A 14,039-nucleotide genomic window follows, 5' to 3' on the forward strand; every position below is an offset into this window, starting at 1 on the left:
ACCACATAGGTTCAGGAATCAGTCTGAAAGAACTTCTATATTTTAATGTCAAACAATAAATTACTTTTGCATTTTGGGTCTGTGCTGCCCACTATATTTACATTTTCAGAGCTTTTAGAATCAACGTAACACACGGTTAATATACTGGGTAATACTCTGAGTTTGGTATTGAATTACGTGGCTGGAGCATTGACAGGGCTGACTGATGGATATTTGAGCCACACTGGGTGATCAGAATAATTTCATTCCCGACATGGAGATAAATCAGCCAGTTAAGCAGATAAGTGCTAAAAAACTTAAGTTGAAAAAGTACTCCAGCAGAACTTACAAAGATAGTTGTTGGACTAGTAGTTTTCCCACAGTATAGGTTACCCCTGGACTGATGATCTCTCACTTTATTTTGCAAGGGGATTTTATATCATACGAGGTAAAGTGACCAGTAGTGTCACTGAACTGGATCCATTTCCCACTCAGGATTTAAATTGTTCACAAAACACAAGCTCAAGTTAATCAGAATTTAGCCGATGTTTCTCTAGTGAGTTTTATGGAATTGTTTCAAATTCAATTCAGTACTACCATGCAACAACTGATGTTTCATGGTAGAAGAAGCATGATTCTAAAAATGAGACCTCGGGGGCGGGGATCTGGAGTAAAAGAGGAACTCAGCAGGTCGGGCAGCATCTATGGAGGGACAAAACTCATAAACAACAAGAGATTCTGATTCTGCAGATGTTGAAAATACAGAGCTACACACAAAAATGCTGGAGGAACTCAGCAGGACAGGCAGCATCGACGGAGAGGAATAAACAGTTGACGTTTCATGCCAGAACTCTTTATCAGGACCAGAAAGGAAGGGGCAAGAAGCTAAAATGAGAAGTTATGGGGAGGTAACGGAGTACAAGCTGGCAAATGATAGGTGAACACAGGTGAGGGGGCAGGTAGGTAGTAGAGGAAAATGGACAATCAACATTTTGGGTTAATACCCTTCAAATAGATGAAAATTAAATGCCTTGTAATGTGGGTAACAGGAAATCACTGCTAAAACTGAAGCACATTATTGCACTTTTCAGATTCAATTTTTGAAGGAATGTTATAAAGAATGTTGCTAGATATATTGCTTTTATGATCCAAACAATAATAGTTCAGCTTTTCCATCTTTAAACATTCATGCTATCTTTAGGTCTTTATTATTATTGGAGGAGTTGTATCTGAGCTGAGGAAGAACAGGAGCACAGTTTTTATGGTCTGTTTATGTGCTGTATATTTTCTGAACTTCTATGAACCATGAAAATTCATTATGATGTACAATAGGCAAAATTACAAGTCACTTACTGAACTGTCAATCCCCAATGTCAATAACATTATGAAGAACATTATTGCCCAGAATGTTGAACCTGGGAGTGTCGATATTGCTTCAGGATAGATAACAAACACCAAACCTGGACCTGAGAATAAAAGAGCACACAGTGAGTTTATTGCTGAAATTGACCTCCATAAATAACAAACATCAAACAACTTTAAAACAGATGGAACATAAGCTTTCCATTCTGGTCCCTGAGTTCTGCAGAATCTGTACTTCAAAGGTACAGACAATACATGGGATTGCAGATAGTGCTGCTACCAGTTTGACTTTTAAAAGAGTTTAGACATTATTTTAATGGAAGCTCTGAACAAAATTCTGCATTTAAAAACCTAGAAATCCTGTCTTCTACCCCAGTGTTTTCTTCAGGGTGGTTCATAGCTTCAATTGCTTTTTCATCAGTCTTAAAGCAAGCATCAACAGCCATCACTTAATTTGCCACCCATCCACAGTCTACCCTGGTCCAATTCAATATTAGACCTACTAGCTGGTAGCAACCTAGCCAAAAGTGAAAATCCTGGCAAATTTAATCATATTTGCCTCTCACGGAGTTCCATACTTCTTTTTAAACTTCATTATCAATCTTAAGTGTTAGTTCTCCTTGTATTTCCTGCTTTCTGACTTGCTGAATACTTACAACATTTGTACTTTTTATTCATGACCCTCCTTCATTGGCCGTGCCTTCTCCAGAGAGAATTCCAGACTAAGGTGTTCATTAAAATTAATTTCTGATTAAATTGTGAATTATCCATCTCCTTTGGCTTAATATCCATTTATTTACTTAACCCTGTCTTCAATCTGGTCATTTTCCATAATTCCTTACAATAAAGTAGGAGTCTATTTCAGCCCATCAAATCCATACTATCTCAAAGAGTAATTCCATTTCCCTATAACCTAATATCTCCTCATTTCTATCCTTTCCTCCCGGATTCTATGCCTCACCTACACAGCAAGGTGATTTACATTGACCTATAATTCAGCAAGTCTTTGGAATCTGGGAGAATATTAGAAACCCCAGGGGACACCCATGAAAGAGACATGAAGGAGACCATGAAAACTCCACACGCGGTACCAGAGGCTGTGATGAAATTTGCATCATGAGAGCAGTGAGGCAACAGCTCTACGGACTGCTCCACTGTGCTGTTCCTAACAACTTACTATCACAAGTTGCAAAGGTAGCAACTATCATAGAGTAACATCTAATGTGTTGCAGCATCTTCGCAAAATTTCTGTTTCTAAAATGTTGTTAATAGTTCAGCCAAAGTTTCCAGTTGATGAGAAGAGGCGTTGCTGTCTGATGGCAGATGGCATTTTGCCTTTTTTAACTATCCAAAGGAAGGTCTTTGGCCGAACAGTTGAACAATATTAAGTAGACAACGTGAGCACTTATCCGACAAGTAAAGAGTCAGGGCTGTAATCATTTTCACTTAAGTATTTGCACTGGATTTTCAGATGAAAAATTTTAGCTGTCACCATCAACTACTCTAATTGATCTTAATTGTATTAACAGGATGTTGTGATTAAACAGCGAGAAGGCATTAAAATCCAACGCAAAGCAGAGGGTGGCTCATTTCATGCCCCCACAGGCTAATCTGCCATTTTTAATTAACTGATTGCTCTCATTTACACTGTAAACCAATTATCAAGGGCTGCTGTTGGATCCTGGAGATTGCTGAATGACATTTATTGTGAAGACAAACTTTTTATAGGAAATTGACGATGAATTTAAAATGATAAACCTTCGATCAAACTGGGCTTTGTTTATTCAACAACAAAAAAATCTGGAAGTCTTCAGAATCAAGTTTGTTATCACTAATGTGTGAGATTTGTTGTTTTGCAGCAGCAATACAGAGAAATGCATAAAATATATTATGAATTATAATAAAAATATATAAAAATATAAATAAGTAGTGTGAAAGGAGAGCAAAAATAATAAGATAGTATTCATGGTTTCATTGTCCATTCAGAAAGCTGATGGCAAAGGGGAAGAAGCTGTTCCCAAACATTGAAAGTGTGTCTTCAGGCTCTTGTACCTCCTCCTTGATAGTAATAATGAGAAGAGGGCATCTCCTGGGTGGAGGGGATCCATAATGATGGATCCACCTTTAGGAGGCATCTTCCATCTGCAATGACTGGGTGGAGTTTGGTGAGGAGTAGTATCACATCAGAAAGAAGCATGAGCTGCAGCACAGTGCTTTACAATTATTGTCCTTATCCCTGGACAGCCTTCCCAGTGAGGCTACAATGTGGATAAAATTCTACACTGAACACTTTTTCCCTGGGTGTTTCTCTCTCCTTCACTCAAGTTTCATCAGACTTAGCAGAGATAGAATATTTTTAAATTTTATTTTTTCTGTTGCAGATTTCTTTTCTCTTTTACTTAACTCATCTTTGTCCAGTGCCGTTATGTTCTATAAGATGGGACCACCTACTGCATTAAGTATAATACACCTCTGCATATTTCTGCCCAGGAACTTTCCCTTCTTCGTTTAACTATTCAGCCATGCACTTGTGCCAATTTCTCCCACTGTGAATTCTCATAACTACAATTTCATCGCAAAATATCTTTTAAATTCAGCTTCCATTATCACAGTCTGATACATTAGCATGTATCTTCATCATTATAATTCAGTCTAAGAGTTCAAGATAGAATTTAGAATTCTTCTCAAGTGGCATCTCTTGCACTGCTGCCTTTGCTTAATTGCTGAAATAAATGTTGTGTAAATATAATAATAATAAAGAAAGTTTTATATTTATGTGGCATCTTTCACATCCCTTTCTCAAAAATATTTCACAGTCAATTAAGTTCTGAAATGCAATCACCAGTATAATGCAGGAAACAATTGAGACAATATTTATCTTAAGTACTGCACTCTTTTACATTTTCCAAAGAAATTATTTGAATTGTATTTATTATTGTCACATGTACTATGATACAGTGAAAGGCTTGACTTGTATACCTTTTAATTGGTCATTTTAAAATCTGACTGAATTGAAACAGTGGTCAAAATGTGGTGAGGATCACAACATTCACTGTATATTATTAACTTTTTGTCTTGTATTATGTTGTAAATAACATTGGTTATAGAAGCTATTATTTGGATGCACATACAATAGATTCTAAACTCTTTTACCATTTAAAGGAAAAGTCCATATTCTGAGCTATGTTAATAGAGTCACAGAGAAATACAGCACCAACGTAGACAATTCAGCTCAATAAGACCATGATAACAAGATGTCCACCCTTTAGTCCCAATTTCCCTTGTTCGGCCTATACTCTTCCAAGTCCTGCCCCTCCACATATCTATCCAAGAGCTTCTTGAAGTTAACTGTTATACTACCCGCAACCACTCCCCTCTGGCAGCTCATTCCAGTTACTCCACTTCTTCTGTGTGCTGCATCAGATCTAGAATAACAATTATTTCATTCGCCTTTAAACTTGTCTACAAAAATGACATTGAATAACCTTGACATTAGAGAGTTGCCCCTCATGTCCCTCTTTATTCTCACCATCAATTTATGCCCCTGGTTCTGGACTCCCCTACCCTAGGAAAAAGATTTTGCATGTTTCTACAGGTCTTTGGGCGTTTTATGTATTGATTCGGTTTTGACAATCGCAAATACAATCAAAAATGTATTTTTAAACATTTTAAATGTACATTGCTTACCGTCTGTGGCTACCTCCGAAATATCGACTCCATGCTTGAATGCCATGTAGCCCAACACAGAGAAAATTGCAAATCCCGAGAAGAAGCTTGTCACGCAGTTGATGGAGCTAGTAAAAATGGCGTCTCTGGGCCACACACAAAACAAAAACATAATTGGATGTGAAAATTCCATGAAGATGATGCTACAAAATATTGAAATATTTCATCATTAAGCATAAACTTTGGAGTTTGTCTCCAACTGAGACTGAATGATCTACTGTTCCAGCTTTTGATCCACTCTCATTAAGAAGGATGTACTAGCAATTAGGTAGCAGAATTACCCCGTGCCACATCCAAATGGTATCAAAAAGATTTTTGTACTGAGATTCCTTGTTTCAGGGTTTTCCGTTATGTCCTTGATCCATATTTAAAATACTAACCTGCAAAATTGTAAATTACTCACCTGTAGAGATAATACAACTCCTCTATTGTTCAAAGGTTACAAGTTTCTATAAACATATGTACATATACAGTATACACTTGCACATAAAAAAGCAGTTATAGAATAGGGTCTGGATCCACCTCACCTGAAGGTAACACTTCCAAGTCCAAATCAGCTTCTAATACAGAACATGGAACAAAAACAATAGTACAACAAGAACGAGCCCTTCAGTCACCATATTTGTGCCAAAAATGATTCCAGTCTAAACTAATCTCACCTGCCTGTATATGTCTGCATCCCTCGATGCACTGTCCATTGCGTGTCTGACTAAATGCCTCTTAAACATTGCTTCTACCACCTTCCCTGGTTGTGCATTCCAGCCACTTACCACTCTCTATGTAATCACTTTATGCATTCCCCCTCTCACTTTAATCCTAGCCCTCTTGTATTTGACATTTCCAAACTGGGAACAAAACTTTGACTATCTATGCACTTCTTTTATCTGACTTAAAGAGGAAGTGTAGCGTCATAGTTAGTGTAGCACTCTTACTGTGCCAACTCCACTGCTGCTTGTAAGCCATTGTATGTTCTCCCTATGACTTCTTGTGTTTCCTGCACTTGCTCCAATTTTGTCCAACATTCCAAAGACATATGGGTTAGTAGGTTAATTGGCCATACGGATGTATTTGGGGAGGTGTGGGCTCATTTGGTCAGAAGAGCCTGTTACCATGCCGAATCTCTAAATAAATAAACAGTGGCACCATCTACAATGCTAATTTTGTGCCTTAACCAACCTGAAACTTTTTCTTGGCCATGTTCAAAGTCATGGGTCATCACAAGGCAATCTTCGAAAGATTGTTGTGAATTTCATAATGTGACATGCACTTCTGCCATGATATACTGCTACACAAGATTCATAAGCTGAAGATTTCTACCAAACGTCAAATGAAAATTGCAGCTGCTTTAAATCTGAAATAAACTGGTAATACACAACAGTTCAGGCAACACCAGGAAAGAGAATAAATAGCTAACTTATCAGGTCAATAATCTTCCATTAAAAGTTTTCTCGCAAAGAATTATTGATCTGTAATTTCAACTTTTTATGGATATTGCCTAAACTGTTGATTATTTCCAGCAATTTATTTTTGCTATATCTGTAGCATCTTTGATACTTGTTTTATATAGGGAACATGCATAATAGAACCAATAGTATTCACAAGGTATAATTATGTACACTTTCTCTGATAATTTTTCCTTTTATATTGCTGTGCCATTCTTATTATAATACATGGTAACAGTGTAGTTCAATCAGACATTCCATCCAATTCAAAATTCACGTTTGTCAAATTTGACAATGGGAGAAAAAGATCTATTTTTACTTCCAGCACCTTTTGCTCCTGTGGATATAATTGCCACTGGGCTTTATGATGCTCAAGAGCAATGCTGTCCTTTTACATTATCTCTCGCTGTAGCAGAACTGCATCAGGTCCTGAGAGTCAATGTGCATTTCCACCACTGTGGCAGTGGGTGGCAGCACTGCAATGTACAAGCTCCGAACATCAGTTATGATGTTATGCTTGAAGCTTTGAAATATTGCCTAGATTAAAACAAATATAAATATTAATAATGACTCCATTCTTCTTGTTGAAGTGTAATTTAGCCTAGCAACTCACTAATTCTATGTGTTATTTTGATGTTTTAAGTTGAAATCCTAACTAGAGTTTCAATGCATATATTCAGTAGATGTGGATGCATTGATATCTACATTGATATCTGTATTTTCCATTTTCTACAAAACATTTGCGTACATTTTCTTCATTCAATTTCCTGCATCTTTTTCATGCACAACCTTGCATCCTTGGCCAGTAACTCTGGCTATCACTACGTTAATACATTCCAAGGAAAGGATTTACAATGGTCATTTGGACAATCTTGGAATGCCCAAAACTAAGTAGAGGCAAGTCCAGAGCATTAAGCTGTTAATACCAAATTCAGTCTCCCCTCCAAAATCCAGTATAACATAACATGAAGGAGGGTTGAGAAAAAGCTAAGTAGTTATGCAGCCTTGGAAATATTGGTTGATTGGCTGAATATATGTTCAAAGTGAATGTATTTCAGAGTTCAAATTAAATTTATTATCAAAGTACGTTTATGTCTCTACGTACTACCTTGAGGTTCATTTCTTGCGGGCAATGTGTACCTAGTGAAGAACCAACAATAGATTCAGGTCGGCCAGCACAACTACTCTAGCATGCCCTCCTTTCTTGTGATGGGAAAAACAATTCACAAAATACGTACATCATGCATGTGGGAAAAAAATTAGACACTTCACTGAACAATGTGTAACCACTACCTTCTTTATACTCCACATTTCCTACACTACTCTCGAACAATTCTACCCATACCCCTCCCTGGGTTTCAATTATTTTAATCATTTATAATCCTTCCTGAGAAATACTTTGCATTGACCCCCCCCCCCCCCATACAATGCCACAGGGCATCAACTCATTAAGAATAAAGGCTACACAGTGCACCATTAATATGCTGCAGTGATGTGGCAATGAGTGCATAAGTCTTGGCTTTTTTTAAAATGGTGACTAATTAACAAATACACCTTGATTCATCACACTAATTCCTTCAGAGGATAGCATTTAATGGTTCAGATTCCAGTGTGCTGGAGATAGGGTGTGGGTTCCTTTGATCATCTGCTGCTTAGGAAAATTCTGTGGAATTTTCAATTACTCAGCAGATGGTTATGAGAAACAGCCAAATGGAGCTCCACAGTGCCCATTTATTGCTTGCGAAAGTTGCTGTTTTTCAAATTATAATCCATTTGTAGGAAGAAGTTTCTAACATTAGACAGAGAGAATTTCACATGATCTGCTCAGGCATGCTGTAATTTAATTAATTTATTTGGAGATACAGCATAGAACAAGCTGTTCTGACCCTTCTGAGGCTGAGGTACACAGTGTTTCTCATGAGCCAACAGGCGCGAGGCTGCGGGACTGGATGGCATCCCAGGGCGAGTACTCAGGATGTGTGTGGCACAAATGGCAGGTGCATTTACTGATATTTTTAATCTCTCCCTCTCCCATTGTGGAGTGCCCTCCCGCTTCAAATTATCCACCATTGCCCCTGTACCAAAACTGACCAAGGTAACATACCTGAACAAATGGCGTCCTCTCGCACTCACCTCAATAGTAAGCGAATGCTTTGAGAGACTGCATCTTGCTACCACCCAAACTGGACCCCCTACAATTTGCCTACCGACACAACTGATCGACAGATGATGCAATAGCCACAGCTCTACACACTGTCCTTATACATCTGGAGAAGAAGGATGCTTATGTGACAATGCTGTTCTTGGGCTTGAGTTCAGCGTTCAACACCATAATTCCATCCAGGCTCAACAAGAAGCTCAGAGACCTCGGGCTTGACCCTGCTTTGGGATCCTGGACTTCCCGTCAGATTGCCAGCAGGTTGTAAAAGTGGGCTCCCTCACCTCCAACCCTCTGACTCTCAATACAAAAGTCCCTCAGGGCTGCATTCTGAGTCCCCTCCTTTACTCCCTGTACACCCATGACTGTATCGCCACCCACAGCTCCAATCCGCTAATTAAATTTGCCAATGACACTACATTGATTGGCCTTATCGCAAACAATAATGAGGTGCCCTACATGGAAGAAGTCATCTCTCTGACACAGTGGTGTCAAGAAAACAACCTCTCCCTCAATGTCGCAAAAACAAAGGAGCTGGTTGTGGATTACAAGAGGGATGGAGATGGGCTAAACCCTGTTGACATCAATGGATCTGGGGCTGAGAGGGTGAACAGCTTTAAGTTCCTCGGCATCCACATCATCGAGAACATCAAGTGATCTGTACACACCAGCTGTGTGGTGAAAAAGGCACAACAACGCCCCTTTCACCTCAGACAGTTGAGGACATTTGGTATGGGCCCCCAAATCCTAAGAACTTTCTATAGGGGCACAATTGAGAGCATCCTGACTGGCTGCATCACTGCCTGGTATGGGAACTGTACCTCCCACAATCGCAGGACTCTGCAGAGAGTGGTGTGGACAGTCCAGCGCATTTGTAGATGTGAACTTCCGACTGTTCAGGACACTTACAAGGACAGGTGTGTAAAAATGGCCCGTAGGATCACTGGGGACCCAAACCATCCCAACCACAATCTATTCCAGCTGCTACCACCTGGGAAGCGGTACCGCAGCATAAAACCAGGACCAACAGGCTCCGAGACAGCTTCTTCCACCAGGCCATCAGATTGATGAACTCACGCAGATTTGTGAGTACTCTATATTGCATTGACTATTCTATTTATTATAAATTACTATGACTGCACATTGCACATTTAGATGGAGCCATAACATAAACATTCCTACTCCTCATGTAGGATGTAAGAAATAAAGTCAATTCAATTCGAGCCATGCCACCCAGCAACCCACTGATTGAACCAACCCTAGCCTAATCACCGGACAATTTACAATGATCAATTAACCAGCCAACTCGTACGTATTTGGGAGGAAACTAGAGCATTCGGGTGAAACCAGAGCACTCGGGTGAAACCCCTGAGCACAGAGGAAGGAAAGTACAAACTTGCTTACAGAAGATGCTGGAATTGAACTCTGAACTCCGATGCCCTGAGTTGTAATAGCGTAGCGTAGTGTTAACCGCTACTCTACCGTGGGGCTCCTGACCATGAATGAACTGCACACCAAGGGTTTGAAAGGCTATGGAAATTCTGGATATATTGTTAGAACATAGTATAAGCATCATTAACAAAAAAATACTTATTTCATTAAGACACAGAAACTCAGAAGGGACACTTGTCTAGCTATTGTTAATAAGATAAAGAAGAAAAATGCTTGCATTGTTGCCAAAATAACAGCAAAGCCAAAAAACTGTGAAAATTTCAGCTTTCAGCAAATTATTGGGGGTGTTGTGGATGGTGTGGAGGGCTGTCAGAGGTTACAGTGGGACATTGATAGGATGCAAAACTAGGCTGAGAAGTGGCAGGTGGAGTTCAACCCAGATAAGTGTGAGGTGGTTCATTTTGGTAGGTCAAATATCATGGCAGAATATAGTATTAATGGCAAGACTCTTGGCAGTGTGGAGGATCAGAGGGATCTTGGGGCCCAAGTCCATAGGACACTCAAAGCTGCTGCGCAGGTTGACTCTGTGGTTAAGAAAGCATATGGTGCATTGGCTTTCATAAACCGTGAGATCGAGTTTAAGAGCAGAGGGGTAATGTTGTAGCTGTATAGGACCCTGGTCAGACCCCACTTAGAGTACCGTGCTCAGTTCTGGTCACCTCACTACAGGAAGGATGTGGGAACTACAGAAAGGGTGCAGAGGAGATTTACAAGGATGTTGCCCGGATTGGGGAGCATGCCTTATGAGAATAGGCTGAGTGAACTTGGCCTTTTCTCCTTGGAGCGGCAGAGGATAAGAGGTGACCTGATAGAGGTGTATAAGATGATAAGAGGCATTGATCGTGTGGATAGTTGGAGGCTTTTTTCCAGGGCTGAAATGGCTAACATGAGAGGGTACAGTTTTAAGGTGCTTGGAAGCAGGTGTAGAAGAGATATCAGGGGTAAGTTTTTTTATGTAGAGAGTGGTGAGTGCGTGGAATGGGCTGCCAGTGATGGTGGTGGAGGTGGAAACGATTGGGTCTTTTAAGAGACTCCTGGATAGGTACATGGAAATTAGAAAAATAGAGGGCTAGGGTAACCCTAGGTAATTTCTAAGGTAAGGACATGTTCGGCACAGCATTGTGGGCCGAGCGGCCTGTATTGTGCTGTAGGTTTTCTATGTTTCTATTACCAAAGCAATGATATGGAGTCAGGAAATATAAAATACAAGAAAAAATTAGAATAGAAACATAAAATTATATTGTGAAATATTCTGTAGAGAAGAAGGAAAAAAATGGCAATATTTAATTTGAAACCCATGCAAATTGAGAAAGGAAAAATGATATTGACAGTTAAGCAGATGGCAAAGAAACTAAACGATTATGTTGTGTCTACCTTCATAGAAGAAGACATAGAAAACATTCCAGAAATTGTCGAGATCTGGAGTGAATAAGGTACAGAAATAAATTCAAGTATGTGAAAAGTATCTACAGTAACATAAATAAGATAAAAAGGCAATAAATATTCAGGACCATAAGAAATGGGCCATTTGGCCCATCAAGACTGCTCTACCATTCCATCTTGTCTGATTTATTTTTCCTTTCAACACCAACCTCTTGCCTTCTCCCTGTAATCTTTGAAGTTCTGACTAATCTAGAATTTATCAATCTCTGCTTTAAATATACCCAAAGACTTGGCTTCCACAGCTGTCTGTGGCAATGAATTTGACAGCTTTACCATTTTTTGGCTAAAGGAATTCATCTTCATCTCTGTTCTAAAAGGACGTCCTTCTACTCTGAGGCTGCCGCGCCTTCCCATCGATGACTTACTTACTACAGTAAACATCCACTCTGTCAATATTCAATATGTTTCAATGAGATCCCCACCCATTCTTCTAAACTCCACTGAGTTCAGGCCCAGAGCCACCAAACACGCCTCACATATTAACTCTTTAATTCCCAGACTCATTCTCATGAGCCTCCACTGGATCGTCCCCAAGGCCAGCACATCTTTTCTTAGATTAGGGGCCCAAAACTACTCACAATACTCCAAGTGTAGTCTGACCAATGCCTTATAAAGTCTCTACATCCCTGCTTTTATATTCTAGTCCTCTTGAAATGATTGCTAACATTGCATTTGCCTTCCTCACCACTGACTCAACATGTAAGTTAACCTTTAAGGAATCCTGCATGAGGTCTATCAAGTTCCATTGCACCTCTGATTTCTGAATTTTCTCCTTGTTTAGAAAAGGAACTACACCATTTTTCCTTCTCCCAATGTGCGTGATAGAATATAGTGTGTAGTTCCCAACACTGTATTCCATCTGCCACTCTTCTGCCATTCTGCTAATCTGTTAAGTCCTTCTGCAGACTCCCTGCTTCCTCAATATTACCTGGCCCCCCATCTTAAGACCTTATGATTTTTAACCTTAGATATGGGAAAGGGGAAATAGGGGATACCCTGGCTGTCATTATCCCAAACTCTGCACTTTCTGGAAGAGCTGATTGATAGAAAATGTAACACTACTGTTCAAGAAGGACAATGAAGTAGGCAAGTTATGCTTCAATTAATGGCTGTTAAAATAATTAAGAAAACGCCAACACAAGATTTTGAAAATAATAAGTGGATTGAGGAGTTTCAATGTGGATTTATGAAACGGTGCTTGACAAATCTGTCAGTTTTTTTTGAGGTTGAAAATAATAGAACAATATAAAGGAAAACAAATGGATGTGGTGTACTCAGACTTTCAGAAAGCTTTCTACAAGATGTCACTTGTAGAGATTTACACATTAAAATGTACCACGTAGAATATACAGTACAGATCGGAATGAGGAACAGAAAAGGATAAACACATCACTTTTGTCATTGGAGGTTATGACTGGTAGGGTTTCTCAGAAATCAGTGCTGTCAGTCTGTTGCAGATAACCTATAATATTTCCATATCTATTGATTATACTGTATGGGCAAGAGCTGAGCCTCAAGGGGATTTAGGTAGTCTAAGTGAATGGACAAATAGAATTCGGTGTGAGAAAAATGTGAGGTTGTCCAAAGTATTCACCAGCATTCACACAAGTCCAAGAAAGAACTGTAAGAGATTGAAAGGTGCTAGTGTTCAGAAGAACCTGCCTATTCTTGCATACAGATTACTGGAAATTTATTTCTCTTTTGGAAAATGGTATGTTGGCCTTTATTGTATGAGGAGTGGATCAAAGATGAAGTTAAAATTATGCAGAGCAGAGAGAGACTGCGTTTGGAATAACGTGTCCAGGTTTAGTCTCTTTAACTAAGAATGCATATCCTGGTGATCAGTAGGGTGTAGAAGAAGTTCAACAGATTAACCCCTGGGATACAGTCTTATCCTGTAAGGAGATATTAAGCAGACTGGCTTTACATGGCCTTGAATTTAGAAGAAAGAGGGGTAATCTTACTTTCATATAAGATTTTTATAAAGATTAGCAGAACAGATGCAGGAATGATGCTTGCCTATTTGAGGATCTAGAGTTAGTGATTCCCTTCTTAAAATATGGGTCAGCCAGTTGTACTGAAACGCAACGTAATTTCTTTATCTGGGGGGGGGGATGTAAACCTTTGTATTTTTCCACCCAAAATGGATGTGCAAGTTTAATTGCTCAGTATATTCCGGGCAGAAGAATAGATTTTTGAATATTAAAAGAATTAATAGCTATGGGGAACTGCAACAATCTCATTGCACTGGATCAGACACAAGGGAAGAATGGTTTACTTCTGGGTCTCTTTCTTTAGTCCTTTTGTCTTCTCATTCTAAGTAAGAGAGTTTTTGAGAGTCTGAGAGTTTCTAATCATGTATGCCACTTATGTGTTGTAGATGGAATAGTTCTATACACTGAAGGGGTGAATGGAAATCTCACCATTTATGGCTATGCAAAACATAACAATCAGACTAACTAAAACACATGCAATAA

At 39.2% G+C, this 14,039-nt stretch overlaps 1 protein-coding gene across 5 annotated transcripts in view; it reads right to left on the reverse strand.

The window, feature by feature from the left end:
* Nucleotides 1–14,039, reverse strand: part of slc6a2 (solute carrier family 6 member 2) — a 162,692-nt gene that overhangs the window by 42,699 nt on the left and 105,954 nt on the right. For all 5 annotated transcript variants that reach the window (XM_073069970.1, XM_073069972.1, XM_073069971.1 and 2 more), the window contains 2 exons: nt 5,029–5,153; nt 1,333–1,445 (listed from right to left, as the gene is read on the reverse strand). In XM_073069970.1, the coding sequence (XP_072926071.1) occupies nt 1,333–1,445; nt 5,029–5,153 (238 nt within the window). The remainder of the gene's footprint in view (nt 1–1,332; nt 1,446–5,028; nt 5,154–14,039) is intronic.

The sequence above is a fragment of the Hemitrygon akajei genome, chromosome 17 (assembly GCF_048418815.1).
Source record: "Hemitrygon akajei chromosome 17, sHemAka1.3, whole genome shotgun sequence".
Classification (NCBI taxonomy): Eukaryota; Metazoa; Chordata; class Chondrichthyes; order Myliobatiformes; family Dasyatidae; genus Hemitrygon; species Hemitrygon akajei.